Source organism: Sebastes fasciatus, chromosome 10 (genome assembly GCF_043250625.1).
Source record: "Sebastes fasciatus isolate fSebFas1 chromosome 10, fSebFas1.pri, whole genome shotgun sequence".
Taxonomy (NCBI): Eukaryota; Metazoa; Chordata; class Actinopteri; order Perciformes; family Sebastidae; genus Sebastes; species Sebastes fasciatus.
This window is the reverse complement of record NC_133804.1, coordinates 20,766,286-20,792,675: the sequence shown is the minus strand read 5'-3', so window position 1 is coordinate 20,792,675 and position 26,390 is coordinate 20,766,286. Positions and strand designations below refer to the sequence as shown.

Genomic DNA, 26,390 nt, shown 5'->3' with positions numbered 1-26,390 from the left:
GCAATTTTGATCATACTGTATGTCATTTTAAGGATAGTTGTAAGGATACTAACAGTCGATATTGGTTTACGTTAACGCTCATTCAGGGATTTATTATTTCGTAGTTTCCTTCTTTTTCACTATATTATAAAAACACATACTAGTATTACAAAGTACTTTGATTTATTAAATAACAATTTGCATAATATTGAACATTCTGCACTTTAACTTTGACAATAATGTTATTAGAGCTTTCTGGGCTTCTGTAATATAATATAAAGTCAAACGTGTGCCTGGACCTAATTATAACTGGCTTCATTCGCTGTCCATGGTGCTGATACTAATATGGCAAACGTAAATACATATAAAACGTTGTCATTCTTCTATAAAAATAACTGTATACACTTTAATTTCCTTGTAGTGAGCAATGAGATCGCATGGTGTCAGTGTGTTAGGACAATAACGGTTTTAACTTGTCGTCACTGTATTTTGGTCCCACCTCTTTATAGCGCTTTCAGTTCGATACTGGCAGAATCACTTGGCGGCTCGCTGCTGCTGGAGGCTACATATTGTCCCGTGTTTTAACCTTTTTTTTAAACAGAGTGGACATTTGCATACCCGCATGTGTTGGATACATGTCTTACAACACGGTTATTAATCCCGTGAGGAATCGATAGCAGTTTTGTTTATAACCATGGAACAAAGAGGATGCGAGGCACGAAGGGCGAGAGGATGTTTGGTCGGCTGCGTGGTTGCCGTGCTTTTGTGGAGCGTGGCTTCGGCGCAATTAAAATATTCTATCTCTGAGGAAGTGAACGAAGGAACTGTGGTTGGAAATATAGCAAAGGATCTGGGATTAGATAAAAGCACGTTGAAAGACAGGAAGTATCGGATTGTTTCTACTGCTATGGAACATCTTTTCCATGTAAATCCGAATGATGGTGTCCTGTACGTCAGCCGGAAGATTGACAGAGAAGAGGTCTGCGAGCGAAGCAGGACATGTTTGATAAATGTTAAAACTGTGCTAGAAAACCCACTGGAGGTCCATTATGTTGGAGTGGAAGTGCTGGATATAAATGATCATTCTCCCAGTTTCCCAGAGAAAGAGAAAACGCTGGAGATTTCAGAGTCTGTGTTACCAGGAGTACGTATTCCACTACAAGCCGCACGAGATCTAGACGGCGGTCCATTCTCTGTTCAGCAGTATAAACTCAGCCCAAATGACCATTTCCGTTTGGAAGTTAAAGATAAAGGAAAGGATGGTAAAATACCTATATTAATTGTACAGAAATCTTTGGATAGAGAGGCTGTGGGAAGCCACTCGTTAGTGCTGACTGCACTGGATGGAGGCAAACCCCCGAAATCTGGCGACATGAATATTATAGTAAATGTTTTAGATGTTAACGATAACGCGCCTGTTTTTTCTCAAGAAGTTTATTCTGTGATGCTCGATGAAAATGCTCCAGTAGGCACAACAGTCATTCAAGTGAATGCAACTGATTTAGATGAAGGACCAAATGGAGAAGTAGTTTACTCATTTAGCAACAGTGTGAGTCAAAGATTATTCAAAGTTTTTGAAATAAATCCATCAACAGGTGAAATAACTGTTAAAGGTGTCATAGATTATGAAGACATGGACGAATATGAGATTGAAATTCAAGCATCAGATAAAGGTCTAGCTCCACTGGCTACACAAAAAAGTGTCATCATCAAGATAGTTGACATGAATGATAATGCACCTGAGATTGAAGTTACCTCATTTTCAAGCTTCATCCCTGAAGATTCCAGACCTGGAACTACAGTTGCCCTTATCAGTGTAAATGACTTGGACTCTGGTCTCAATGGAAAAATTATTTGCTCCATAAGTGAGGATGTTCCTTTCGCTTTATCACCATCATTACAAGACAAAATGTATTCATTGGTGACAAAATCTCCTTTGGACAGAGAAAGACAGTCACAATATATCATAACAGTAGCTGCAAAAGATGCTGGCCAGCCGTCATTATCATCTGAGAAGACAATAAGCGTTGTGGTGTCAGATGTGAATGACAACAGTCCAGAGTTTTCACTGAGTCCATATACTTTCTATGTCACTGAAGCCAATGAGCCAGGAGCCTCTGTGTTTTCTGTTAAAGCTTTTGATCGTGATGAGAACGACAATGCACTAATATCCTATCATATTCTCAGAGATGGAAGCGAAGGAAATAAATTGGCTTCATTTCTCAACATAAACTCTGAAAAAGGAGATATTTTGGCTCTAAAAAGTTTTGACTTTGAGACTCTGAAAACGTTCCAGTTCCAAGTTGTTGCCACAGATTCTGGAATTCCATCACTAAGCAGCAACGTCACAGTGAACGTGTTCATTCTGGATCAGAACGACAACGCTCCAGTCATCCTGTATCCAGTCAGCTCTAACGGTTCTGCTGAAGGTGTGGAGGAGATTCCCCGCAATGTGAACGCAGGACACTTGGTGACTAAAGTCAGAGCCTATGACGCTGATATAGGATATAACGGCTGGTTACTGTTTTCACTGCAGGAAGTTACTGACCACAGTCTCTTTGGTTTGGACCGCTATACAGGACAGATCAGAACACTTCGCTCATTCACAGAGACAGACGAGGCTGAGCATAAACTGGTCATACTGGTCAAAGACAATGGAAACGTCTCACTCTCAGCAACAGCTACTGTGATTGTCAAAGTTGTGGAGCCCAAAGAGGCTTTTGCTGCTTCTGATGTTAAAAGTACAACAAAAGTTGACGAGGAGGACAATGTGACATTTTACCTGATCATAACCCTGGGATCAGTGTCTGTACTTTTTCTCATCAGTATCATCGTGCTGATCGCAATGCAGTGCTCTAAATCCACAGACTATACTTCTAAATATCTACAAGAGCCTAATTACGATGGAACACTGTGTCACAGCATCCAGTACAGATCTGGAGACAAACGGTACATGTTAGTTGGACCCAGAATGAGCATAGGATCTACTATAGTCCCGGGCAGCCATGCCAACACACTAGTGCTCCCTGACAGGAGGTCTGCGACTGCAGAGGTAAGACATTTTTTTGTGAAAACCCTGGCTTGTTTCTACTGGCAGTGTTATTCATGTGTCCGTTCATTAATCAGTTCAGCCTATCTTCTACTACATTTACAGCATCTTTACTGCTTGTTTGGCATTATAAGTTTTAAGAAGTAGGACACTTGTGTGATACCCTTCGGTTTTATAGGATATTTTAAAAGGATATGTATAGGATCTACTATTGTCCCGGGCAGCCATGCCAACACACTAGTGCTCCCTGACAGGAGGAGGACATCTGGAGAGAAGATAACTTAATACCAACAATAGTCCAACTTTTTGTCTTTTTATTATTAATAAGATATGTAAAAATGTCATGGAAATCCGAATACACACATTGTTAACATAAACATACATTGGATCATTTATTACACAACACTAATGCACTTTTATTTGTAAAAAGAGGCTCTTGAGGGTGCAATTCTGAATATACTTTAGCAGCTGTCACTGAATAGCATTTCAATCCTGTGATGCTTAAGTTCAAGTACTTGCATCATAGAATTTACTCGCCTTCATGTAGGCTATGAATGTGGAATCCAGAGTGGAGGCATTTTAGAACCATGAACACACTTAAGTAAAATGTCTTTTGGGCAAATGTTTCATTTCCGATGTTTTAAAAGCAGCATCTCTTGTCTAGATAGCATAATGTTCTATTTGTTTTTACATACACAGTAACTCTGTATTCTTGTTGTTGGTTGTTTGGAGGTTTACAATAGGCTATATGTTAATACAGTTTCCAATGGCGTTCAAGTAATCTACTCCGAAAACTCTGAGCGCAGAAGGATGTGTCGCTGTCCGTGGTGCTGAAAGTTTTCCTTTTAAAAAAAAAAAAATGCAGTTATTTCTGGTCTACATTCTTCTAATTAATTGCTTTCTGAAGAGGAAACTGGTTGTGACTCGAGTCCACTGCTTAATGAAAACCGTTAATGCAAAACTTTCTTCATACATTAACAGGCGGTTAGTCACTTAGTGTTTTCGTTGTTGTGGGAACTTTTTATTTTACTACATTTATTGTTTGAATAGTGTTGCAATAACGTTCTGGATCGCATGGTGTCGGTATAATGGCACATTATGCGTCTGGAGCTTTTCGTCATCACCTTTAGGTCCAATCCTGTATTTTGGCATTACGTGGAAAGGGTCTTGAACACGAAGCTAGCTCTGTTCAATTCCCAGGACTGTAGTGGCGATGGGGCGCAGTTTGCAAAGGAATACGGCTGATTGTTATTTCTTAAACATACACTTATAGATCCTGGAATTATTATTATTTTATTTTTTTTCTGCACATAATGGAACAAAGCGGACGCCAGGCGTGGATACAGCAATGGAGATGCTTCGCCTTCATGGTGGCTTTGGTAACGTGTTGGAGCGAAGCCTCAGCTCAGATCAGATACTCCATCTCCGAGGATGTGAAAGAAGGAAGTGTTGTTGGAAACGTAGCGAAAGATTTAGGAATTGATAAGGCTACGCTGAAAGGTAGAGAGTATCGCATTGTTGGCAGTGCAACGGAACCCCTTTTTCGTTTGGATGACGGTATCCTGTATGTCAGTAGGAAGGTGGACAGGGAGCAGATCTGTGAGCGAAGCAACGCGTGTATAATCAACCTTAAAACCGTGCTGGAAAACCCTCTGGAGATCCATTATGTGGCCATAGAGGTGCTGGATGTGAACGACCACTCCCCCGTCTTCCCAGAGAAGGAGAAGCGACTGGAGGTGTTTGAATCGACATTACCGGGAGCGCGCTTCCAGCTCCAACCTGCACGCGACCCCGACGGTGGTCAGTTCACTGTCCAGCAGTATAAACTCAGCCACAATGATCACTTTCGTTTGGAAGTTAAGGAGAGGGGCGAAGACCGTAAGATGCCCTTTCTGATTTTACAGAAGCAGTTAGACAGAGAGGCCATGAGGGAGCACAAGCTTCTGCTTACAGCTATAGACGGTGGGAAGCCTGCGAGGTCTGGAACAATAGAAATATTAATTGAGGTGCTTGATGTTAACGACAATTCACCCGTTTTTACAAAAGATATATATTCTGCCACTTTAAATGAAAACTCAGCCCCTGGTACATTAGTTATTCAGGTTAATGCGACTGATTTGGATGAGGGTGCAAACTGTGAAATAGTTTACTCATTTGGTAAAGAAGTGGACACACATTTACAACAAATATTTAACATAGATCCAAGGACGGGCAAAATTAAAGTGACAGGTGTAATAGATTTTGAAGAAAATGAGAACTATGAAATAGATATACAAGCTTCAGATAAGGGCACCATCCCTATTTCAACATACAAAACTGTGATAATAAAGGTAATCGACCTTAACGATAATCCCCCAGAGATTGAAGTTACATCATATTCCAAATCAGTTCCCGAAGATTCTAGAATTGGAACAACAGTAGCTCTGATCAGCGTCAATGATTTGGATTCAGGCCTTAATGGGAAGGTTTCCTGCTTTATACGCGAGGACGTTCCTTTTGCTATATCTCCATCCTTGCAAGATAATATGTACGCAATAGTGACCAAATCACAACTGGACAGAGAAGAAAAGTATTTTTATGAACTTACAATTGTTGCAAAGGACACAGGCGAGCCATCGCTCTCATCTGAGAAGACAATAAGTGTTGTTGTATCAGATGTGAATGATAACAGACCACAGTTTTCACTGAGCCCATATACGTTCTATATTACTGAAAACAATGGCCTAACTGCACCAGTATTTTCTGTTAGGGCATCTGACCTTGATGATAGTGATAATGCGCATATTTTATATCACATTCCGAGGGAGAGCAGTGGAGATAATTCTGGACTGTTTTTAAATATTAACTCTGAAAATGGAGATATTTTGGCGCTGAAAAGTTTTGACTTTGAGACTCTGAAAACGTTCCAGTTCCAAGTTGTTGCCACAGATTCTGGAACTCCGTCACTAAGCAGCAACGTCACAGTGAACGTGTTCATTCTGGATCAGAACGACAACGCTCCAGTCATCCTGTATCCAGTCAGCTCTAACGGTTCTGCTGAAGGTGTGGAGGAGATTCCCCGCAATGTGAACGCAGGACACTTGGTGACTAAAGTCAGAGCCTATGACGCTGATATAGGATATAACGGCTGGTTACTGTTTTCACTGCAGGAAGTTACTGACCACAGTCTCTTTGGTTTGGACCGCTATACAGGACAGGTCAGAACACTTCGCTCATTCACAGAGACAGACGAGGCTGAGCATAAACTGCTCATACTGGTGAAAGACAACGGGAACGTTTCACTCTCAGCAACAGCTACTGTGATTGTCAAAGTTGTGGAGCCCAAAGAGGCTTTTGCTGCTTCTGATGTTAAAACTGCAACAAATGTTGATGAAGACAATAATGTGACTTTTTACCTGATGATAACTTTGGGCTCAGTTTCAACACTTTTTCTCATCAGTATCATCGTGCTGATCGCAATGCAGTGCTCTAAATCCACAGACTATACTTCTAAATATCTACCAGAGCCTAATTATGATGGGACACTGTGTCACAGCATCCAGTACAGATCTGGAGACAAACGGTACATGTTAGTTGGACCCAGGATGAGTATAGGATCTACTATAGTCCCGGGCAGCCATGCCAACACACTAGTGCTCCCTGACAGGAGAGGAACATCTGGAGAGGTAAGAAAATTGCTATAACCCATTAATGGATGGAATTAATTATAAATAATTCTTATTATCCATTATATTATTCAGAATATAGGCTGTAATTATTCAATCAATATCGTAATGTGTAATTCTTATTTGGGACTCTCGGTTTGGAGTACACTTTTTTTTTCCTTTTATGCTTTCATCTTCAGCGGGTAATGAGAATGTTTAACCACTGCTTACGTCACATGAAAAAATATATTTAAATTGGAAGTGTGTCTGCATTCTAACGACGCATGGTGTCACTGCTTGTGGAAGTGAAGGACTCTAGGTTTTACGTCATCTACGTCAGTAGTTTGGTGCTAAATCTCGGCAGGGTGCATTTGTGCGTCAGGGCGATGGCTTCACATGTTTGACTCGTTCACCAAGATTTTTTTCGAAATTCAGGCAGTTGTTATTTTTGTCCAAAATGTGTGTTCCTGTGTAGACTCACATTTTGATTTCAGATTTTTTTTTTTGTTTTAATCCAATATGGCACGAGGAGGACGCAGAGCATGGCTGGAGCGCCTGGTCGCTCTCATTGTTTGTTTGAATCTCAGTTTTAATTTGACTTCGGCACAGCTACGATACTCTATCCCCGAAGAGCTCACGGTGGGTGCTGTTGTTGGGAATATTGCTAAAGATTTGGGGCTGGATATCAGTGCTTTGAATGCTCGAGGATTTCGCATCGTTTCCGGATCCACCGAACCCCTGTTTCAACTGAACAACAATGGCATCTTACACATTCACCGAAAAATTGACAGAGAAGAAGTGTGCGAGCGGATCAGCACCTGCATGATCAACATAAAGACCGTGATGGAGAACCCGTTAGAGGTGCATTACGTCGCCATTGAGGTTTTGGATGTAAACGACCACTCTCCCACCTTCTCTGACAACGAGACGCGTTTAGAGATATCAGAGTCTGCTTTACCTGGGGCGAGATTTCAACTCCAGGGCGCCCACGATCCAGACAGTGACATGTATTCTATTCAACTGTATAAGCTCAGTCAAAATGATCATTTTCGCCTGGAGGTTAAAGATGGTGGTGAGGATGGGAAAATTCCTGTTCTGTATTTGCATAAACCGCTGGACAAAGAAACTGCAAGAAGTCATAGATTACTGCTGACAGCCGTTGATGGAGGAAAACCTGCTCGGTCAGGAACCGTGGGAATTGTAGTTAATGTTTTAGATGTAAATGATAATATGCCAGTTTTTGCCAAGGACTCATATGCTGCGGTGCTGAATGAAAATTCACCTATTGGCACAACTATCATGCAAGTAAATGCCACCGATTTAGATGATGGCTCAAATGGGGAGGTGGTTTATTCGTTCAGCAATAATGTAAACAATAAAGTCCGTAAACTTTTTGAAGTGGACACTAAAACTGGTGAAATTATTGTTAAAGGACTGATAGATTTTGAAGCAAAAGACAGGTATGCAATTAACATTAAAGCTTCTGATAAAGGACCTGTCCCCCTAGCAACAGAAAAAAGTGTTATAATAACTATTGTGGATCTGAATGACAACGCACCTGAGATTGAGGTGACATCCTTTTCAAGTGCAATTCCTGAGGACTCCAAACCTGGAACGACAGTAGCATTGATAAGTGTTAATGATAATGATTCAGGTTTAAATGGAAAAGTAATCTGTTATATAAGTGAAGATGTACCTTTTACATTAACACCATCTTTACAAGACAATATGTACTCTATAGTCACCAAATCGCTGCTGGATAGAGAGCATCAGTCCCAGTATGATGTCACAATAATTGCTAAAGATGCCGGTGAACAACCGTTGTCATCTCATAAGACTATAAGTGTGACTGTATCAGATGTGAATGATAACAGTCCAGAGTTTTCAACAAATCCGTATACGTTTTATGTTGTTGAGAACAATGTTGCAGGAGCGTCTTTGTTTTCAGTGAGTGCTCGTGATGGTGATGAGGGTGATAATGCTCTCATATCATACAACATTGCGAGAAATGGGGATGAACACAAACAAATCACATCATTTCTCAACATAAACTCTGAAAATGGAGATATTTTGGCTCTAAAAAGTTTTGACTTTGAAACTCTGAAAACGTTCCAGTTCCAAGTTGTTGCCACAGATTCTGGAACTCCGTCACTAAGCAGCAACGTCACAGTGAACGTGTTCATTCTGGATCAGAACGACAACGCTCCAGTCATCCTGTATCCAGTCAGCTCTAACGGTTCTGCTGAAGGTGTGGAGGAGATTCCCCGCAATGTGAACGCAGGACACTTGGTGACTAAAGTCAGAGCCTATGACGCTGATATAGGATATAACGGCTGGTTACTGTTTTCACTGCAGGAAGTTACTGACCACAGTCTCTTTGCTTTGGACCGCTATACAGGACAGATCAGAACACTTCGCTCATTCACAGAGACAGACGAGGCTGAGCATAAACTGGTCATACTGGTCAAAGACAATGGGAACGTTTCACTCTCAGCAACAGCTACTGTGATTGTCAAAGTTGTGGAGCCCAAAGAGGCTTTTGCTGCTTCTGATGTTAAAAGTGCAACTAAAGTTGACGAGGAGGACAATGTGACATTTTATCTGATCATAACCCTGGGATCAGTTTCTGTACTTTTTCTCATCAGTATCATCGTGCTGATTGCAATGCAGTGCTCTAAATCCACAGAGTATACTTCTAAATATCTACAAGAGCCTAATTATGATGGGACACTGTGTCACAGCATCCAATACAGATCTGGAGACAAACGGTACATGTTAGTTGGACCCAGAATGAGTATAGGATCTACTATAGTCCCGGGCAGCCATGCGAACACACTAGTGCTCCCTGACAGGAGGTCTGCGACTGCAGAGGTAAGATATTTTTTTGTGAAAACCCTGGCTTGTTTCTATTGGCAGTGTTATTCATGTGTCCGTTGTAATTCTGAAGAGGTAAGAAAGATCACTTTATCTCCAGGCAGCTCTGGTATGAATGCAAGTGAGGGATGAGACACAGATCCTAATGATTTAATTGTGCCAAATGTACAAAATCACACCACACGGACATAAAATGCATCACTGAGGCAAATGAGGGGGTTGTGTGTTGTTATGGGACTGCTGGTTTACAGGGGGTCGTATGGTTGGTTCTCACAGCGAAGAGTTAAATTGATAAGTGAATAACACATTGGACTGCAGCTAGTATGTGTTTGTACCTTAATGCTGCGTTGTCCCTTATGTACTTGAAAAAGGAAATTCATCCGAAGATAGGTGTTGTGGATTGTTATGAAATACTGGTCAAATTAGTTATTAAGACAAGGAAATGTTTCTGTAAATAGCAATGTACCCTGTGTCATTATGCTGAAGACACAGTTGCTCCCTAGAACAAGAGAGACACTTTCCTTTTTTCCTGAAGAAAATGAATGCCTCTAAACTGTCATGTTATGTTTGTTTAGTTTTTCATCACATCTGACTTCTTTCAGATCTTTGAGAACTTTGTATTCAGTGCACTGACCGACTTTGACAATCAATAATTTAAAATGCAGTGTGTCTATTTCAGGCCATGCGTGGTTGTGTCTAGTAGGCCATAAACTGGCTGTGAAACATAAATGAATATGTTGAGTTGATTGTGGTTAAGCCCTGCAGGGAAATGTTTAGGTTCAGTTTATTTTAGTTTAGTTTATTCAACTAACCACTCACACTTTGTATTAGATTATCCTTAAAAACATCAGAAGTCTCATTTGCAAGCAACATATACAGGAAAGATTGTTCCTACAACTAGTGCTGAAGCTTTTCCTATAACATTTGCATCAGATATAATGTTCTTTCAGTACCTAGATAGTCATTTGAAAAAGACATGTTACTATTTTTTGGTCTGTGTGTGTCACACGCTTGTAGACATATTTATGTTTTTATCTATTAGGGTTGTTACGTGTGTGTAAAGGGAGTTACTGACTGGCTAACAGAGTTACTGGAGGTCTGTGCTCGCTGATGTAGTAGAGGTGATGCAGTGGTCCATGAATGGCTGCAGCTACGACAGAGAGAGGGGGGAGAGGAAGCCTGCGGCTGGTGTGCAGTGAATCACAATGTGCAGCCAGTCAGGTGGGGCAGCAGGGATCTTCACTCATTACAGGACTGCAAAGCAGCAAGCAATATATTGTTTACTATCATTTGATTGGCTTGTTGGACTTGAAAAATACTAGACAGTGATGTAAAAGAGTGAAGCGTGTATATATTACACACACTAGCGTCTGTGCAGATGATCCCTTCTGACTGACTAAAAAATAGGTCATATTTTATCACATGTGTGTAGGTCTGAATGCCAGGCTTCTGGGCTGATTCTCGAACAGTGTGCGTTGCCCATAGCAACAACACACGAGGAGATCCACCTCTCTGAGTCTACTGGTTTTCACAGACTAGCATGCGCTCAGCGGTCCTAGCAACAGCAGCGGAAGAGGATGAGGGAGGGAGGGAGGGAGGGAGAGATGGAGAGAGCAGTAGAGGAGGGGGGAGGGGAAGTGGCTTTTGTACGGCTCATCTATAGACATCTCACAATATTTAATGAAAATGGGCTTATTTAGACAGAAACACATGGATTATATCAGTGAAATCTCCATTGTAAATCAGGCAACAGATGGTGCAGATATCAAAGCAATAGAGAAGGCAGGAATAGTTGAGCTTCTAATTAGATATTTTAGATTATGGAGATAATCTTTTCTCTGAATCAACTGGGTCAACCTTAGATTTCCTACCTTTAAAATGACATGTATTTTTAATTGTCATTAAACGTGTCTTTGTTGAAAGCTGATGGGATATTCAGACACACGAAATAAAGCATTATTAATGCAGGAAGGGAAGAGTTCAGATCGAGAGTAAGGCAGCAGCTCAGCTTCATGAAGTCACAGCTCAACACACTTTCTCTGCACTTCCTCTGTCCACTTGTATTCAGTGCTCTACTAGATAGCAATAACTGCCTCTGTCTGTGTGCATATTTTATGTGCGCATGTTTGTATGTGAGGCAACCACGTGTTTTGCAATACAGCAGCAGTGCTAAGCTGTGCCTGGACAGCAGATGCCCAGAAAAGATTTATTGATGTGATTAAAAATGAGTGCATCTCATTAAACCTAAAAAGTGCAGGGTGATGTCGGCGGATCACATCGGTTGTCTCTGGTTACACTGTGAACTGCTCGTATGTGAAGCTTACTGAATTGTATGTCACTGCACTTTTGTTGCTCTGCCATGGCATTTTGGGGAGAGAAACACAGACGAGAGAGGAGGAGTGGATGAATTACAAGTAGGGTCATGAGCTGCATTCAGATCGCAAGCACATGGGATGCGCCTTGGATCTGTTGAATCAACACATCATGTTCCACATTCCCTTGTTGACAACTTGCAGATGATGGCACAGTCGACACAAGCTAGCAACTACAGTTTAAAATGTACTTCTGATCTTGATTTAAAACATTACTGTACAACAGGAGACTGTAAGCTGAATACAGCCTGTCTATCATAGTGTATATATCCCTGGTACATTTTGGTTCTGCTCTCTTTGGCGGGGGTGTGGCTGCTTGCTCCAGTGGCTTTGTCTGTCTGCTTGGCTGCCTCAGCAGATCTGTGCAATTGTGTTTGCATGCTGAGTGTCTGCACTGAAAATCATTCACAGTGCAATGACCCTTGTGTTTTGTGTGTCTGTGTATGTTGTCTTTGTTAAGTAGGGGAGAGCATTTTCCTCATTAAACCGTATTTGGTGTCAGAGGGACAGAGGGCAAGGGAACAAGCTAAATGTCAAGAGAGAGGAGACGCAGCTGTTACGGCAGCAAGACTGTACTGTACTGCTATGTCAGCAGCTTGAGGGAATTGGTTTTGTTTTATGTGGCTGCTGTTCTGCATTCACACACACAAAATTGCTGACAACTTTTTCCCAAGAAAAAACTTTTGTCCCTGCGTTCCACTCATGCTTTTGCTTTCTAACTTGTCCTCCTACCTACCCCTTTACCCACATTTTATATAAACCTTTCAAAATGTGTTCTGTTGTATTAACTCCTTTTTATTTCACTGTCCATTCTCGACTCCCCCATCCTTGACCTTTTTTGTTAGAGACTGCAATATGAATGTTACTCTCTAACTGCAGTACTCCCTGTTCCATTCTGCTTCTGTCTGTTCCGTTTCATGCAGTGGCCTGCTTTTCCTTTCTCTATTTTTGCAGCTCTCTGTCTCCTCACTATTTCTCTCCTCCTTCCTTACCCTCCATATTGATATCACTCTCAGTTTTTTCCCTTCCCCCCTCCCACTCTTGGCCTCCTTTTCCCGCTTTTATGTCTCTGTCCTTCGTTTCCTCTTTCATATGCCACCCTTTTCTGCCTCCCTATCATTTTCTGTCAGTCTTTCTCTCTATGGTCTATCTCCTCTCTCATTCTGCCACATGCTTTTTAGCTCTGCGTTGCTGTGCCTCATGCCTGTAGGGTTGTGGCTGTGGTGGATGCTGCGTGTGCTGTTGTGTGTCAGTAGGGCACATTCTCTCTTATTGCTCCAGCTTTGTTGGAGGATGGCGCAACTCACATTGAGGTCAGCAGCAGCAGTGATGGTAATCTAATTTACACACACAGTAGGGCACAACGCAAACAGCTACTATCTTTATGTTCACACTTCACACATGCACGCTTGTGCCCAGAGACACACGCAACATCACATTGCACATGCTCACAAATGCCTAATCCACTTTACTGAAAGGCACTTTCACAGAAGAAAGGGGGCTGGGAGAAAGCAGAGCACAAGCAGAGCACGCTCCCTTGGTGTTACAGTGACTTGCAGAGAGAGAGAGAGAAACACACCCACTAGTCTGTGACACAATTAGATCAATCGCAACCCCGTGCCAAAAAATCAGACGTCCTACCTTGACTGAAAATGTTTCTTAGAATATCATAGGACATGGCTTTTTTCATGATTTCAGATGTTATTCTGAGTAACCTCCTTTATGTTTTATAAACGGGAACATTGTACCAAAGAGATCCTTCTTAACATATTTCATCTTCCATCCCAGACCAAACTTTCACCACCAAGATGAGTCTGAGTAACAGCTCCTAAACATGCAAAACTGACCAAACAATAACGCTGGCTGACCCATGTCACTGTGCGTGTAATCACGCAAGTAATATAGCTGTTTAATGATGTTCAATACTATAGCTTCTGTATCCCACTGCTCATACTGTCAACTGTCTGTTCCTCTACCATTATGTGAAACATCTTTATTTTATTTCTATCTCCTGTATACCTCGCTTTCCCTTGTTCAATGAGGTCAGTAATTCAAAGTCACTTACTGATCACTTGGACTCAATGGTCACCGAGATAAGCCCTCCCACCACTTCACTATTAGATTATGTTCCTTTCCCCTCTCTTTTCCCATCTTTGTTGCAGTTTCCAATCAGAAAAAAACAATCACAAGCATTCACTCTGGCTAACAAGCACTATGCATGATTGAAAACTGTGATAAAGCTGGACTGTGGGGGTAGGTAATAATGTTCATCTGTAATATTTCACCCCCTCAGCACTATATTTACTCTGGCACAGCACACAAATAGCGTTGAGTTAGGTCTGGCACTGCAACAATACTGAGAACATAATACTTAAACAATGACAATCAGATCTGTCTTTCTAGATCAATGTTCTCCATTTTGTCCTTTGATTGTTTTTGACATCTATTATAACCATACGGGCCGGGGTTAACTCAGGGTGCTAGGAAGCATTTCTGTTTCTGTGTCACTGAGTATTGATTTTTATTTTTTATCACCTGTCACGTACAGTTGACAAGATTGACTAGAGTTATTTTTCACTAATTACGCTGTGTGAATGGAGGAAAGGGAGGTGGTATATTAACTTTTGTTTGTTGACTATTATATTGGCATTGTGTTGATTAGTTAAATAAATCCCTGCTGTTTTAGGTTATATTGTATTGTTCAACATAAACAGCATGCTGTCCAGATGCTGCTGAACAGTTTGCTATCTGGGCTGATACTAGATGTACTGTCCGTGTGCGTGTCTGTATCAGCTTTTCCTCTTTGTGAACCGTTCAGGTGATTTGGAGTTGGCGAATTAGGAGGTTGTTATTGAGAATGTCAGCAAGCACAGGCACTGCTGCAGTGCAGCTTACAGAGTATTTGGTCAATAAGCTGTTTGTACATCTCTGTGTAGTGCTGTGCTTTGAACGCGGAGTGGCAGAGACAAAATGAGATGTCTCTTCTCTATATCAAGTTAACTGTAAATTACTATTTCGCAGTATTATAGAATTTATATTTTGTGACTTTAACTTTAGTCTAATACCGTATATCATTGTTTTAAATCCTGTATTATGTGAATTTTTATCCATAATGTGTGACACTGACACAGATTTCAACCATACAGAAAACAATCTATTTGGTCTAATGGTGACTATTTGGAAATTACATTAAATTAACTAGTAACAACACGACATGCAGATGTACTTCATTTTTTTTATGACTCTGGGTTAAAAGAGCAAAATCAGAGTCAGTGGGCCAAAAAATTCATCGTGGGCTGCGTTCACAACTGTGGGCCAAGACTCCCTGGCACAGCTCCTTTTTCTCTTGTCATTTGTCCTAGAACATGACGAGACTGGTTCAGAGCCATGTGTGGCTTTGATGGGAATTGGCCCTGGCTAGTCACTACTCTTAAGTATATGGGTCAGACCTGGTTCTTCCATGCTGATAGAGAGACGTGCCCATTTTATTTGTGACCCTGTGCAGCAGGTCTGACCTGCTACCTTTGTATTATAGCTATAGACAAATAGGAGTGAGACACAAAAGAAATTACAAATATTTACCATCTCTTTCGTGACTGGCATAGTGTGAGTAGGTCTGACCCTTTCTCCTCTCCACCACTCGGTTATATAAGCCCTCAGTTTCATTACGTCTCAGTACATTGACTCATGGCTGTGTGGATGAGTCCTATAGGTTGGACCTTGCCACTCTCACTTTAGAGTCACTCCACTGCAGCTGAACCAAGGCCTTTCTCCAGGGTGTTAACCGGGTCTGTGAGCATTAACAACGTTGCACTAATGAAAACCATTTGCGCACACTATCTTCATGTGTCATTTTAAATCCATGCTCGATGATATGAGCTTAGCTCAGAGGGATGCATTATGCTGATGTGCTCTCTTGCTTTATTTTTGAATGAACACATCTCCTAATGATGTAATAATTTACTAACAATAATAATATGAATACAATTACAATGTTGAAAACCCTAAGTCTACCTATGTCTGTCTGTCTGATGTAATAACCAGTGCCTGATAGCTTCGTTAAATGCAGTTAGACCTGAGCTACTTTTTTCTCTGAATCAACAGAGATCAGAACAGATGTAAGTCTGCATGGCACTTGGCATCGGTGCTCATACAGCCACAACATCTGCTGCTGTGCTTAGGTCATCACTGCATGCCTGGAGGATTGAACTGACTGAGCGGCCAGCACAAGGCTGCATGCAAGACAGACAGCTATTAAGTGGAAAACAAGTGAAGACACAGTTGGTTTAAAAATCCCCTTTAAGGTCATCAGCTGTTGCAAACCTAAAGGCATCCCGAGATCTAGATTTATGCGGGATGGGGTTGTGATCTCTGATTGATAGAATGTATGAATGGGTGAGAGGAAACCCAGAGTCAGCTGCTTAGACTTTGGATGCAGCCTTAGTAAGAGGATTGCCTTCTTACAGCAGTATCCCTGCACTGCTCACTGAGGAGTAGATGGGGTATAAGGCCACACTTGTCTGATTAAATACCGTATGCTGTATTCATTTCTGGCCATGCAGAAATGGATGGGATCAGATGTTGGCTGTTAGATGGATCCAGTCTCTAGCTGCAGGGTTCCTCTTCCCCCTGTGGCTATTTGCCCCCGCCTCATGCCCCCACTAAGCATCATGGGTGATTGCTTCGCCTTGTTTTTAGTCAGTGCATTCGTATATCTCTGCCTGTTTGGGTATTCACAACAATAAAGCTGAATAGTCAAGCTTATGTGTTTATGACTTCTTTAAAGGTGCTAAATTCGATATCCAGAGCATTAACATTGCAGCAAACGACTATTTGCTATGTAAAGATAAAGAGGAGTAATGTCTAGTGGAGAAGGAAGTCGCCCTTTATTTGTTGTAATCAGAGCTTCGCTGTGCTTTGTTGACATGGCCGGGCCGGCCGTGCATGCCTTTTAATGCAATTGAGCTTGCCCCACTGGCAAGCTCATGGCCGCTGCAATGCGCTCATACGGCAGTTACAGCTGATAACGCCGTCCCGACCGATGGTGCCGTCGTGGAAGCATGGCACCCACACCACGGTTCCCTTCCAGGTTAACATGGTTTGCACTGTTAGCACCGTTAGCTATGGCCCCCGGCCCACCGTTGCCATGTTGAGAGCCATTGAGAGACAATAGAATGTGAGTAGTATAAAATACTGTATTTAGCACCTTTAATGTAGCCACAACACTGTTGACTTTTTATTTTAATGTTTTTTTACATTATTAGCAGCAAGCAGAATGCCATTGGAAGATGGTTACAGGCTATTTTCTGTGCTGTGTTTGTCTGTTCAGTTACAAGGCTTTAACTACAACAAAACTGTCTGTAAACTAATACAGAAACAACTTTGCATATATTTTATATCGAGTGTAAATTGAGCTCATTGAGTGGTCTGGTCAAACTATTTCAAAAAAGCAATTGCTTAAGACAAGCAAACTGAATTTGTTTATTTTTCCTTAAAAGTTAAAATTTGCAGTGCAAAGCTATCTTATTACAAAACATACTTTATATTAAAAAACAGCAAAATGTAGTCAGTATTGTATTTACAGACATCTAGTCCTCATGTGGTCTTTCGGGGATGCATAGGGAGTCACTGTGCTGATATCAAGTGTGTGAGATCACAAGACATTGATTAGGTGGTTTGGTTTGGTTATGTAGATTCAGAGAGAAAGACAGTTTCTAAAACTAATTTAAGCTACAGATTGAAACGTCTTATCTGATTTCTTCTTTTTTTTTGTGGTCTGAACGTCATTTTGGCTCATCCTGGTCAGTGTGAACCAGTGAGCTGTTCTGTACAGTGGGTGAGTCATCTCATCCCACATGTAGCTTTTCATTTTGTGAAGTTGCTCTGCTGTGTTTATTTTTAGATGTACCATCTGTCATGAAAGCATTTAATCAGGAACTATGGCAAATTTGGGGTTGACGCTATTAATCTATCATGACATTAGGGATATTTCGTTATCTGATGCCCTGTAGCCACACACACTTAAGTTGTGTCTGTTTACATGTGTACAGATCGCTAAATGTTCTTCTATGTTTCCCGCCATCTTATCTTGTGGGTGTAGTGTATGAATAAAACAATGAGACATGGGTGTGGAAGATGAGTGCTAATGCTGTAAGTCTGACTCATATCCCACTCTCTCCTCCCACCGGCTGGCTCCCTCTCTCCTCCTTCCCCTGCCTTTGTTCTCGTTACCACTATACCCCACTTTGCTCCAGCCTGGTGTGCTTTCCTTCTCATCCTCACCGTTTACCAGTTTCTTTTCATTTGCTTGTTTCTTCAATCCTTCTTTTTGTTTTTCATATCTCATCTTCTATCTCAACACAAAGAATCTCTTTCTGATTTTCTTCATCCCTCTCCACCTCCTACGCATCCTCATTTATTCTATGTGGTACTCTCTCTTATGCCCCCTCCTGTCTCTTTATGTAATTACAAGCTGATAGAAAATGGCTGACACCTTTTGGAGGCTGTGTTACTCTCTCCCTTGTTCTCTCGCACCTCTCTTTTTCATTCTTTGTTTGGTTGCTAATTACTATTGGAAAACATAACTTTGTCCATTAGTCTTTATTCCATCATGCTCCCTCCCTTCTCCTCTCTCATTCTGACCACAGCCTCTCCTCTCTACAGTACCTCCTCTCTGTGTAGAAACTAGAGCTGTGAGAACTGAATATGTCAGAGCACCTTTATCTTTGTCTCAGCCTTGTGACTGCAGCAAAAGTAGAGGGACGGGACGCACTACCAAACCTTAGTCTTGCTCTTCACAGCCTCATGGCTGGAGCAAACGCCAAAATAATAGGAACCTCTCCTCTGTTACTGTGTGCGTGTGTGTCCTGTACATGAACCCAGAGTGGCTATTCATTCAGTTATTCAGCTATTCGTTCAGTCCATTTTTTAACATATAACTGAGAAAACCAACGTGATTCAAATTCATGTGTCCGGGTTTGTGTCACTGTGTGTGTCCACAACAAAAAGAGACACTATTTCTGTAATGTTATTGCACATTCTAATTGTATTCTAACTAGTAGTATTTTATTTTTTTAGCTCTAGTTGAGTTTTATTAGGGTTGCAGATAGGGAAATTATTGTTTCAGTTGAGAGTAGGGTTGTTTTTTTGGTTAATGTTGGGTGTGTTTTGGTCACAGTGTTACTTTGTTTCATGTACGGTATAAAACTACTCCGCATGCTCCTCTCCTTTTCATATCAGCTGACAAACACTTAGTTTAAAAAGGGGATTCATGTAAGATAAGGATGATTGTGTTTTAGTACATGGGTTGCAATGTTGTGCTTTGTCTTTTTTGATTTGATGCTCTATGCACTCAGCAATTAGGATTAAATTGCAACATATGTGTTATAATATACTATATACTGTATGTTGCTCTGTATTGTTAAAGGACCAATATGTAATATATTTACTGCAGTAAATCATAAAATGACCATGATATGTCATCAGAGATTAAGGAAACATGCTGAATTGAAATACTGGCTTCTCCGACAACTATGTGTTCTGTTCCAGTACGGAAACGTCTGTTTTTGTTTTGGATCCGTGATCCCATCCACTGCCCATTTCGACACCACGTTGCCACATATGAAACAAATTGTTGCACAAACACAGCCGTCTGCAGCCATGGAAGCAAGCAAACAAACAGGATCAACAGAGATAACGTTAACGTTAGATTCTACCCGACCTGAAGAGCCTCAACACATCTCTCTGCGGTCCGTGTGCAGCGAGTATTTGAGACACACAGCCAGTGACGTGATTCCGACTGCTGCTGGCCAGAGGCTAACGCTGTGATGCTAACACACGCTAACTGCTATCTGTCACACCATAGGAGCGAATGGGCCACGGCTCCAATGTTTTGAATTTGGACTGCAGTACCCATTTTAAAATGCTAGTTGTCAGTACTGCATGTTGCTCCTTTAACTGACTCTATTGACAGTGCTTCTCTCATCATGTCTCATTAAAAGATGCAGCTCTGCTGGTTCCTGGTGTACGGCCTTGGGCCTAATGTTGTGGCTTCGGTTTATGTGTCTATGTGAGAGCTGCACTATTAGTGATCCTGATTACTAGTGACAATTATATATTGTTTTAAGTAATAGCATTGCAGTATATAAACATGGGTTAATTGATAAATAAATAGTGCTTTATTGTGTTGGGACACAAGCACAATCCTATGGTCATCTCTGCAAAAAAATCGTATTTGCAATTATCTGATTTACGGGTGTCTCCAAAGGTCAGGGGGTGATGCTTGATGTAGAATTAAAAAGAACACTATTTCAGGCCTGCTTTGTTGTTGCAATGTTCAAAGATGATTTATGTAAGGTTGCTTACTTTCAGATGCTGACTTTCCCTGTATTTTAACATTAGTTTTTGGTCATATTTGTGCATGTGACACATTCAAAGACAGTGATTAGCTATTCAAAGTGTCACACTGTCAGGGTAATGGCAGCTATAACAAATGCTTAATTCAATGCTTAATTTCAATGTATGGATCTTGTGGTGACATGACACTATGATGTACTAATCAATTGTGCGTCTTTCTTAGTCTGCGTCTCTCATCTCTTTTAGCTTTTGACCGTCTAGGTCTCAGTGCATCACTGTTTAATGTGTCACATCAAACATTGCTGTGTTTGGTCTGATGGTTTAGATATCAGCAGGGTTTAACAGCAGATATCAGGTGTTACATGATACGTCTTTCTTGCACACCAAAACTAAATAGTCCACAGTAGACACCGGGCTGGATAATCTATGCATCACATTACAGATAATGAAGTGAGAATCTGCTTAATGTGAGTAGAGGAGCAAAACTGAGACAAAGTAGAGACAACAAAGGCGTTAAAAAACACGATACCAAAATAACAAGGAGTTTGGTCTACTTGTTTACAGACTACTGAAAATGGGGTCTGTGCGATAAGACTGGAGTATAATTGTTCCCTAAGCCCCTGTTTACTCCCTAATGTTCGTCCTAATCCTGATTCACTTTGCTCTGTCCTCTAACTGAGAAGTAGAGGAGTAAATTGTGCTGACGGTGCTTCTTATGAAGCAAAGATATATAATATATGAAGCAATAAGAAAAAATACAATCAGTGACCTGTAAAATAGAAATACCTGTACAATGTAATGTGACCCTGCAGTAAATATTATCTTTGTGAAACCCGTAAATTAGATCTCCATGTAGTATGTAAAGTGACATTATAAAACATTATCAGTGTTCCTTCAGGTGTTCTAAATAGGAAATCCCTGTCAAAGCCTTCTTTCCATTCTCCTACTGCTGTCAGTATTCCCAGTTGCCCTGGATTAAGGCCTGAGCAAATTGTGTAGAGTAATAATTCGACTATGTTGCTCCTCTAATGCGATTAGGTGGAATCATCTTAATGATGCCATGAAGAGTAGCTTTGAAAAGGCAACAGCACCGAGAGTGAGATAGGATGTCACTCACCCTTAAAGTCCAGGCTGCTTCTTAATTCTAGTGTTCTTTTATTGTTGTTGTGGATTTGCGTTGGCCTGACCTGAGGTGATAATAAACCCTAATTTCTCTACATGTCTCTAACCTTTGCAAAATGTATATATTTTTCAAATTCTGTCACCTCTTAGATTCATTTATGCTGCTTTGTGTGATACATCTGTTGTAAAATTTGTTGTCAGTTGCAATATGTTCCAGCAAATGTTAGCCTAGGCAAGAGGGGTATTGATTTTTAACATCATGGTCTTTAGGATGCTGTAGTTTAATGCATTGCATTACCCTGAGAGGTGTTTCTAATGTTCACTCTAACCAAGTGGATTGGACAAAATATTAGTAATATCTCAGAATAACCTCTCTAATATAGTTTCACCAAAGCTGAGCAGTATAACTATCATGGAGGCAGGATTTATTGCATCAGTGTCTATGAGTTTTAGCCAGGTGTGTGTGTGTGTATTCTCCCTGTACCTCTCTCATAAAAGCTAAAATGCACACTCATGGTGCATTAACATCCTCACCACATTATAAGAAGCTTCTGCTGCTACACATGATAGGGTGATGTCCATGTAGCTGTTTAAGTTTTGATGCTGACGAGAGTGGAAGATGGTGTTTGCTATTCTCGGAGACCGGCAGCGTCAGAGCCCAAGTTTAAATGATGGGTAGGCAAGTCATTATTTTATTAATAGTCATCTTCATTTTCGGTGGAAAGTGGAGCAACCTCACAAAACCATTTCAGCCGTTTCCGACATCAGATTCTCTACAGGCCGGCACTCTCCTCTATTATTCAGACCTTTTTAAGAAATGGGCCAAGCCCCAGCGCAGCAGGCCTGCACCTGCAGTGCACTTCGCATGCAGCACTGCCTGCTGCATATTCACTGCATGACTGATAAGAGACTAAAAATAGACATTACACAATGCTACATTGATACTGTATATACAGGTATCATTTGCTGATGCATGGACAATATGAGACACCAAGGTGTTGATAACCTATGCTTTACATTTGTCCTTAGCATGTGAATGATGTCAACTGTATATGCAAGTGCTCTATAAAGGATATTCTGCATAATCTTCAGTTGTGGCTGATGGAATTATCTCTCTGTCTTCCTCTCCTTGTTTTGATATGTATCAGGCTGGATGGGAATGTGCAGGTATTGTTAGATACATCCACATCTCTTTCCCCATCTGGGAGGGTTGACATTTTAATTTCCGCAGGCAGAGGAAATGTGTGGCAGACACCAAGGCTGCTAGTGTATCATCACCACTGATACATTTTTTTGGAGAGCGTGAGCGTGCTAATCTAATATAAGGCTTTATAACATTGCCTGCCTCTGTCATCAGTGTGTGTCTGTCTGTGCATGTGGAAACTGCTTTAGAGAACAAAGACAAGGGTAAAAAAGCTCCCCCTGGTGGCAAAATATGGAAACGACATGCCACTTCTTTTGTGTGTCTGTGTGTCAATACATTCAATTATTTAGCATGTTGCCACTCTGTATGTGGCAGTGTATTGACTGGTATTGTTATTGAGTTCCTGTGTCAGTATTGATCCACGGGCAGCGGGTCCTGTCCTATTTTTACATTCTGATTTAAGCCAAACAGAGGCTGTGCCCTCTTCCCCAGTGAACAGTTTGATTGACAAATCTAGGTTATCCATGCCCGACTATAAAGCGAGATTCATTCTTAATCCCACAAAAATGGTTTGGTTCAGGCTGTCTCTGTGTGTGAGTGGGAAGAGAATAGGAGAGAAAGCGACTGTACCGAGAGCATGTGTGTGTCCTCTACCATATTAAATGGTTGTATAAAACGTGTGAATGTGCACAATGTGGAAAATATGTGCATTTTAGTCGAATATAAGCCACATTTTTGAGTTTGTATGGCTGCGATTATGGAAAAATAAACACCCTGTCCTTGGCATATGTACTGAGAGCTCATGAAGAGGGGTACGGTGGAAGGGGGTGCAGGGAGGGGCACTGACGGGGGCTGCATCTGCGTCACCATGGATACAAGAGGGGAGATGGTGAATCTATTATGGGTCCACCTTGTGAAAGCAGAGATCTATCAGACACTGCCTTTGTCTCTAGGCACAATGTTGAGCCAATCAGAGTGTCCATTACAGTCACATTGATTCTAGCTGACCAATCAGGCTTCCGTGCTACCTTCGCTGTTACCAAAGCTTGTTGTACATCCTGGTTTATTGACAGTTTTGATTAATGGTCTGCTGATGCAAAGGAAACCTGCAGGAGTGTGCCTCTGCTTTCACAGCCTGTTTGCTGAATTAGATGGGGTTTTTTCAATTTAAAGAAGAACTGACATTTTCCCTTAGCTACAATTAAATATGTATGAATGAAATACATGCACATGCACACATTATTTCTCTTTTCTCTGTCTCTCTCACTAGCTCCATTTCTCCCTCTCACACCTCTCTAACACACAAACACATGCAAATCACACAAACACTGATGATTCCTTCCTGCAGTTAAACTCCACACTGAGTCATGCAGTATATATGCATTGCTTGCTATGAATTACTGTAAATTCACCGTTACAGGTTCAATGACTGAAATTGCACTTGCATAGCTCCATTATGATGAGTATATTTTGCCTTTAATGGGCAGAGGGCCCTACGGCTCACCTGTAAACTGACAATTTATGAATGTCCTTGCACTTAACTGAAAAAAATGGCTAGTGTTGGTGCATTGATAGAGAGGCTAAAACATCAAATAACGTGTAAAAGTATCTGTAAAACTGTAAGGAAACAAATAAAGTACTGAATAGAAAATTAGGAATACTAGGTATGTGTACAATCTATATTATACTGTCCTATCTCCCCAATGACAGCCATGACAGCATCAAATAGAGCGATCACCTCAGCAACAACAGCATGCAGTTTCTCCCGCCTGTTGTTTTACAGTAGAGTAACTAATTATGTGATTTTTGGGCATTGTGCCATTACTTTCCAAATGAGTGAACATTGCGTTGGTGCGCCTCTAGTTTTATCTCAAGGGTATGTGCATGTGTGTGTTTGCTCCATATTGCTGTGTCCTGGTTTTCATCTTGTTCCGGCTCATGTTTCCCTGAACCCGCCCCTGTCCTACTTACTCCAGAAACCAGTGGAGGCGAGCGCAGATTTGGAAATAAATGATTAAGTGGTAGTTGGATTAAACATTAGGAGTGATTCATCTTCCCCCCACCTCCCTGTCCCTCTCTCTCTCTCTCTTCCTAACTATCTATCATAGATGATGTTATGGATGATATCTTTGTGCAACTGTTCATAGCTGTTTTTGTGTGCATACAAGTGTGAGTCTAGTCGTCTAGTTAATGTATTATCTATAGGGTACTATTTGTGTCTGAGCTGGGCATCCTGATGCTTCAAATCATTTAAAAAAAAAAAAAACATGATTAAAATATCAGTGTCATATGGTAGCTAGGGATGTAATTCTCCCATTTGGAGAATATCCTCTCACAGAAAAGCAAGAACATCCCCCTCTATTTTTAGACGTCTTTATCTTCCAAGAGCCATTTCCCCTCCTCCCTCACTTTTTACTTCATTTGGGTTCCTCTTCTGTAATTTCACGTCCTGTTTCTATTACATTAAGCCAGTCTTGTTACCTCTTTATCTCCATTCATCCCATCTGCTTTATCAGAGAATCTAACTCATTAGTGTACTGCTGCAATTGGGTGTGGTTCTAGTCGCACTGTTTTTAAAATTAAGTGCTGTGTACGAGTCCTTTCACAGCTGTTTATTAGAGAATCACCAGATCATTTTAACCTATGAAATAGTTTCAGCATCTCAGCACACAAAGAACAAACAAAAATGAATGGATCTGAACAAAAAGCATGATCTATACTGGAGGGGTTGAGTAAGGAAGAAAACATGCAGAAGGAGTAGGTTGCCCCCTTGTGCCGTGATGAGCTCTACTCCATGCAAAAGCAGCACTATGACATCAGTTCCTCGTCACATGAAGCAGGATGTATAGTGTGCGGACTGCAGGAGTGGGGGTGGTCCCCAGAGCCCTGCATGGCCCAGAGAGGGAACAGTGGGTTGGGCATGGCTGAATGCAAAGGTCAGCCTCTCTGTGGGGCTGTGGGGGTGGAAAGAGAAGCAAGCACTGCTGCTAAAGTGAATCCGTCAGAGTGAATATGCTGCTGCAGTGCTACATTATCAATGCATGAGCGGCCCAACTGCAACTGTGGACAGCCTGGTCTGGTATGCATACAAGTGTGGTTTGAGTTTGTGTGTGTGTGTGTGTGTGTGTGTGTGTGTGTGTGTGTGTGTGTGTGTGTTTGTGTAATTTGCAGGTCCCAATGTGATCATTCAGTGAGATGAAATGGCTACGTGAAAGTGAACAGTAGCAGATACAAATGTAGAAGTATCCAGCAGCGTATTAGTTTTACTATCCTATGTTAACCCTTTGAAAAATAAACCCATATGCTTCTGCATTAGTGAGGGTGTGGGTGTGTGTGTGTGCACACATGCATCATGTCTGTGCCTGAGATGGCGTTGCTATGGAGACAAGAGAGCTGTGCAGAAGGAGAGAGGAAAGAGGGGGTGAGACTCGCCTTGAAGCATGTTCAGAATAGCACCCTTCCCCCCATCAACTCGCACACAGATGAACAGTACAGCACACGCACTTATAACACACACTTACTCACAAGCACACACACAGCTGACGGCTATGCATAAAGACTATCATGAAATTATAAGTAGGGAGGAGATACATAAGCTAATATGGCGACTATATATGGTGGTAGCCTTTTAATTATGCAGAGAACACGCCTAAAAACACGGCTGCTTCCTCCCATGCCACCCCCGCCTCTCACCTACTGCTCTCTGCCCCTTTGATCCCACTGCTGCCTACTGTTCCTCCTTTTAACTTCATCACGTGATACGTAAACCACATGCAGAGAAGCAGGTTAACAGGCACACGTGTATTTAACCACTAGATTTATTATGCACAGCTCCCTGTGTTTGTGGGAGT

General features: G+C 41.4%; 2 protein-coding genes across 9 annotated transcripts in view; one reads left to right on the top strand and one right to left on the bottom strand.

Annotated features, from left to right (window-relative positions):
* Positions 1-26,390, top strand: part of LOC141775507 (protocadherin alpha-C2-like) — a 213,456-nt gene that overhangs the window by 68,557 nt on the left and 118,509 nt on the right. The window contains exon 1 of one of the 7 annotated variants that reach the window (XM_074648952.1): positions 659-3,031. The exons of 4 other annotated variants lie outside the window; for them this stretch is intronic. In XM_074648952.1, the coding sequence (XP_074505053.1) occupies positions 674-3,031 (2,358 nt within the window). In that variant the 5' untranslated portion in view covers positions 659-673. Of the gene's footprint in view, positions 1-658; positions 3,032-4,197; positions 6,694-7,022; positions 9,544-26,390 lie in introns of those variants that run through there. 2 more of the 7 variants (XM_074648957.1, XM_074648956.1) reach the window with 2 other exon arrangements.
* The window catches only part of LOC141775515 (fibroblast growth factor 18-like), a 305,178-nt gene that overhangs the window by 195,040 nt on the left and 83,748 nt on the right, over positions 1-26,390 (bottom strand). The gene's annotated exons all lie outside the window — the stretch shown is intronic.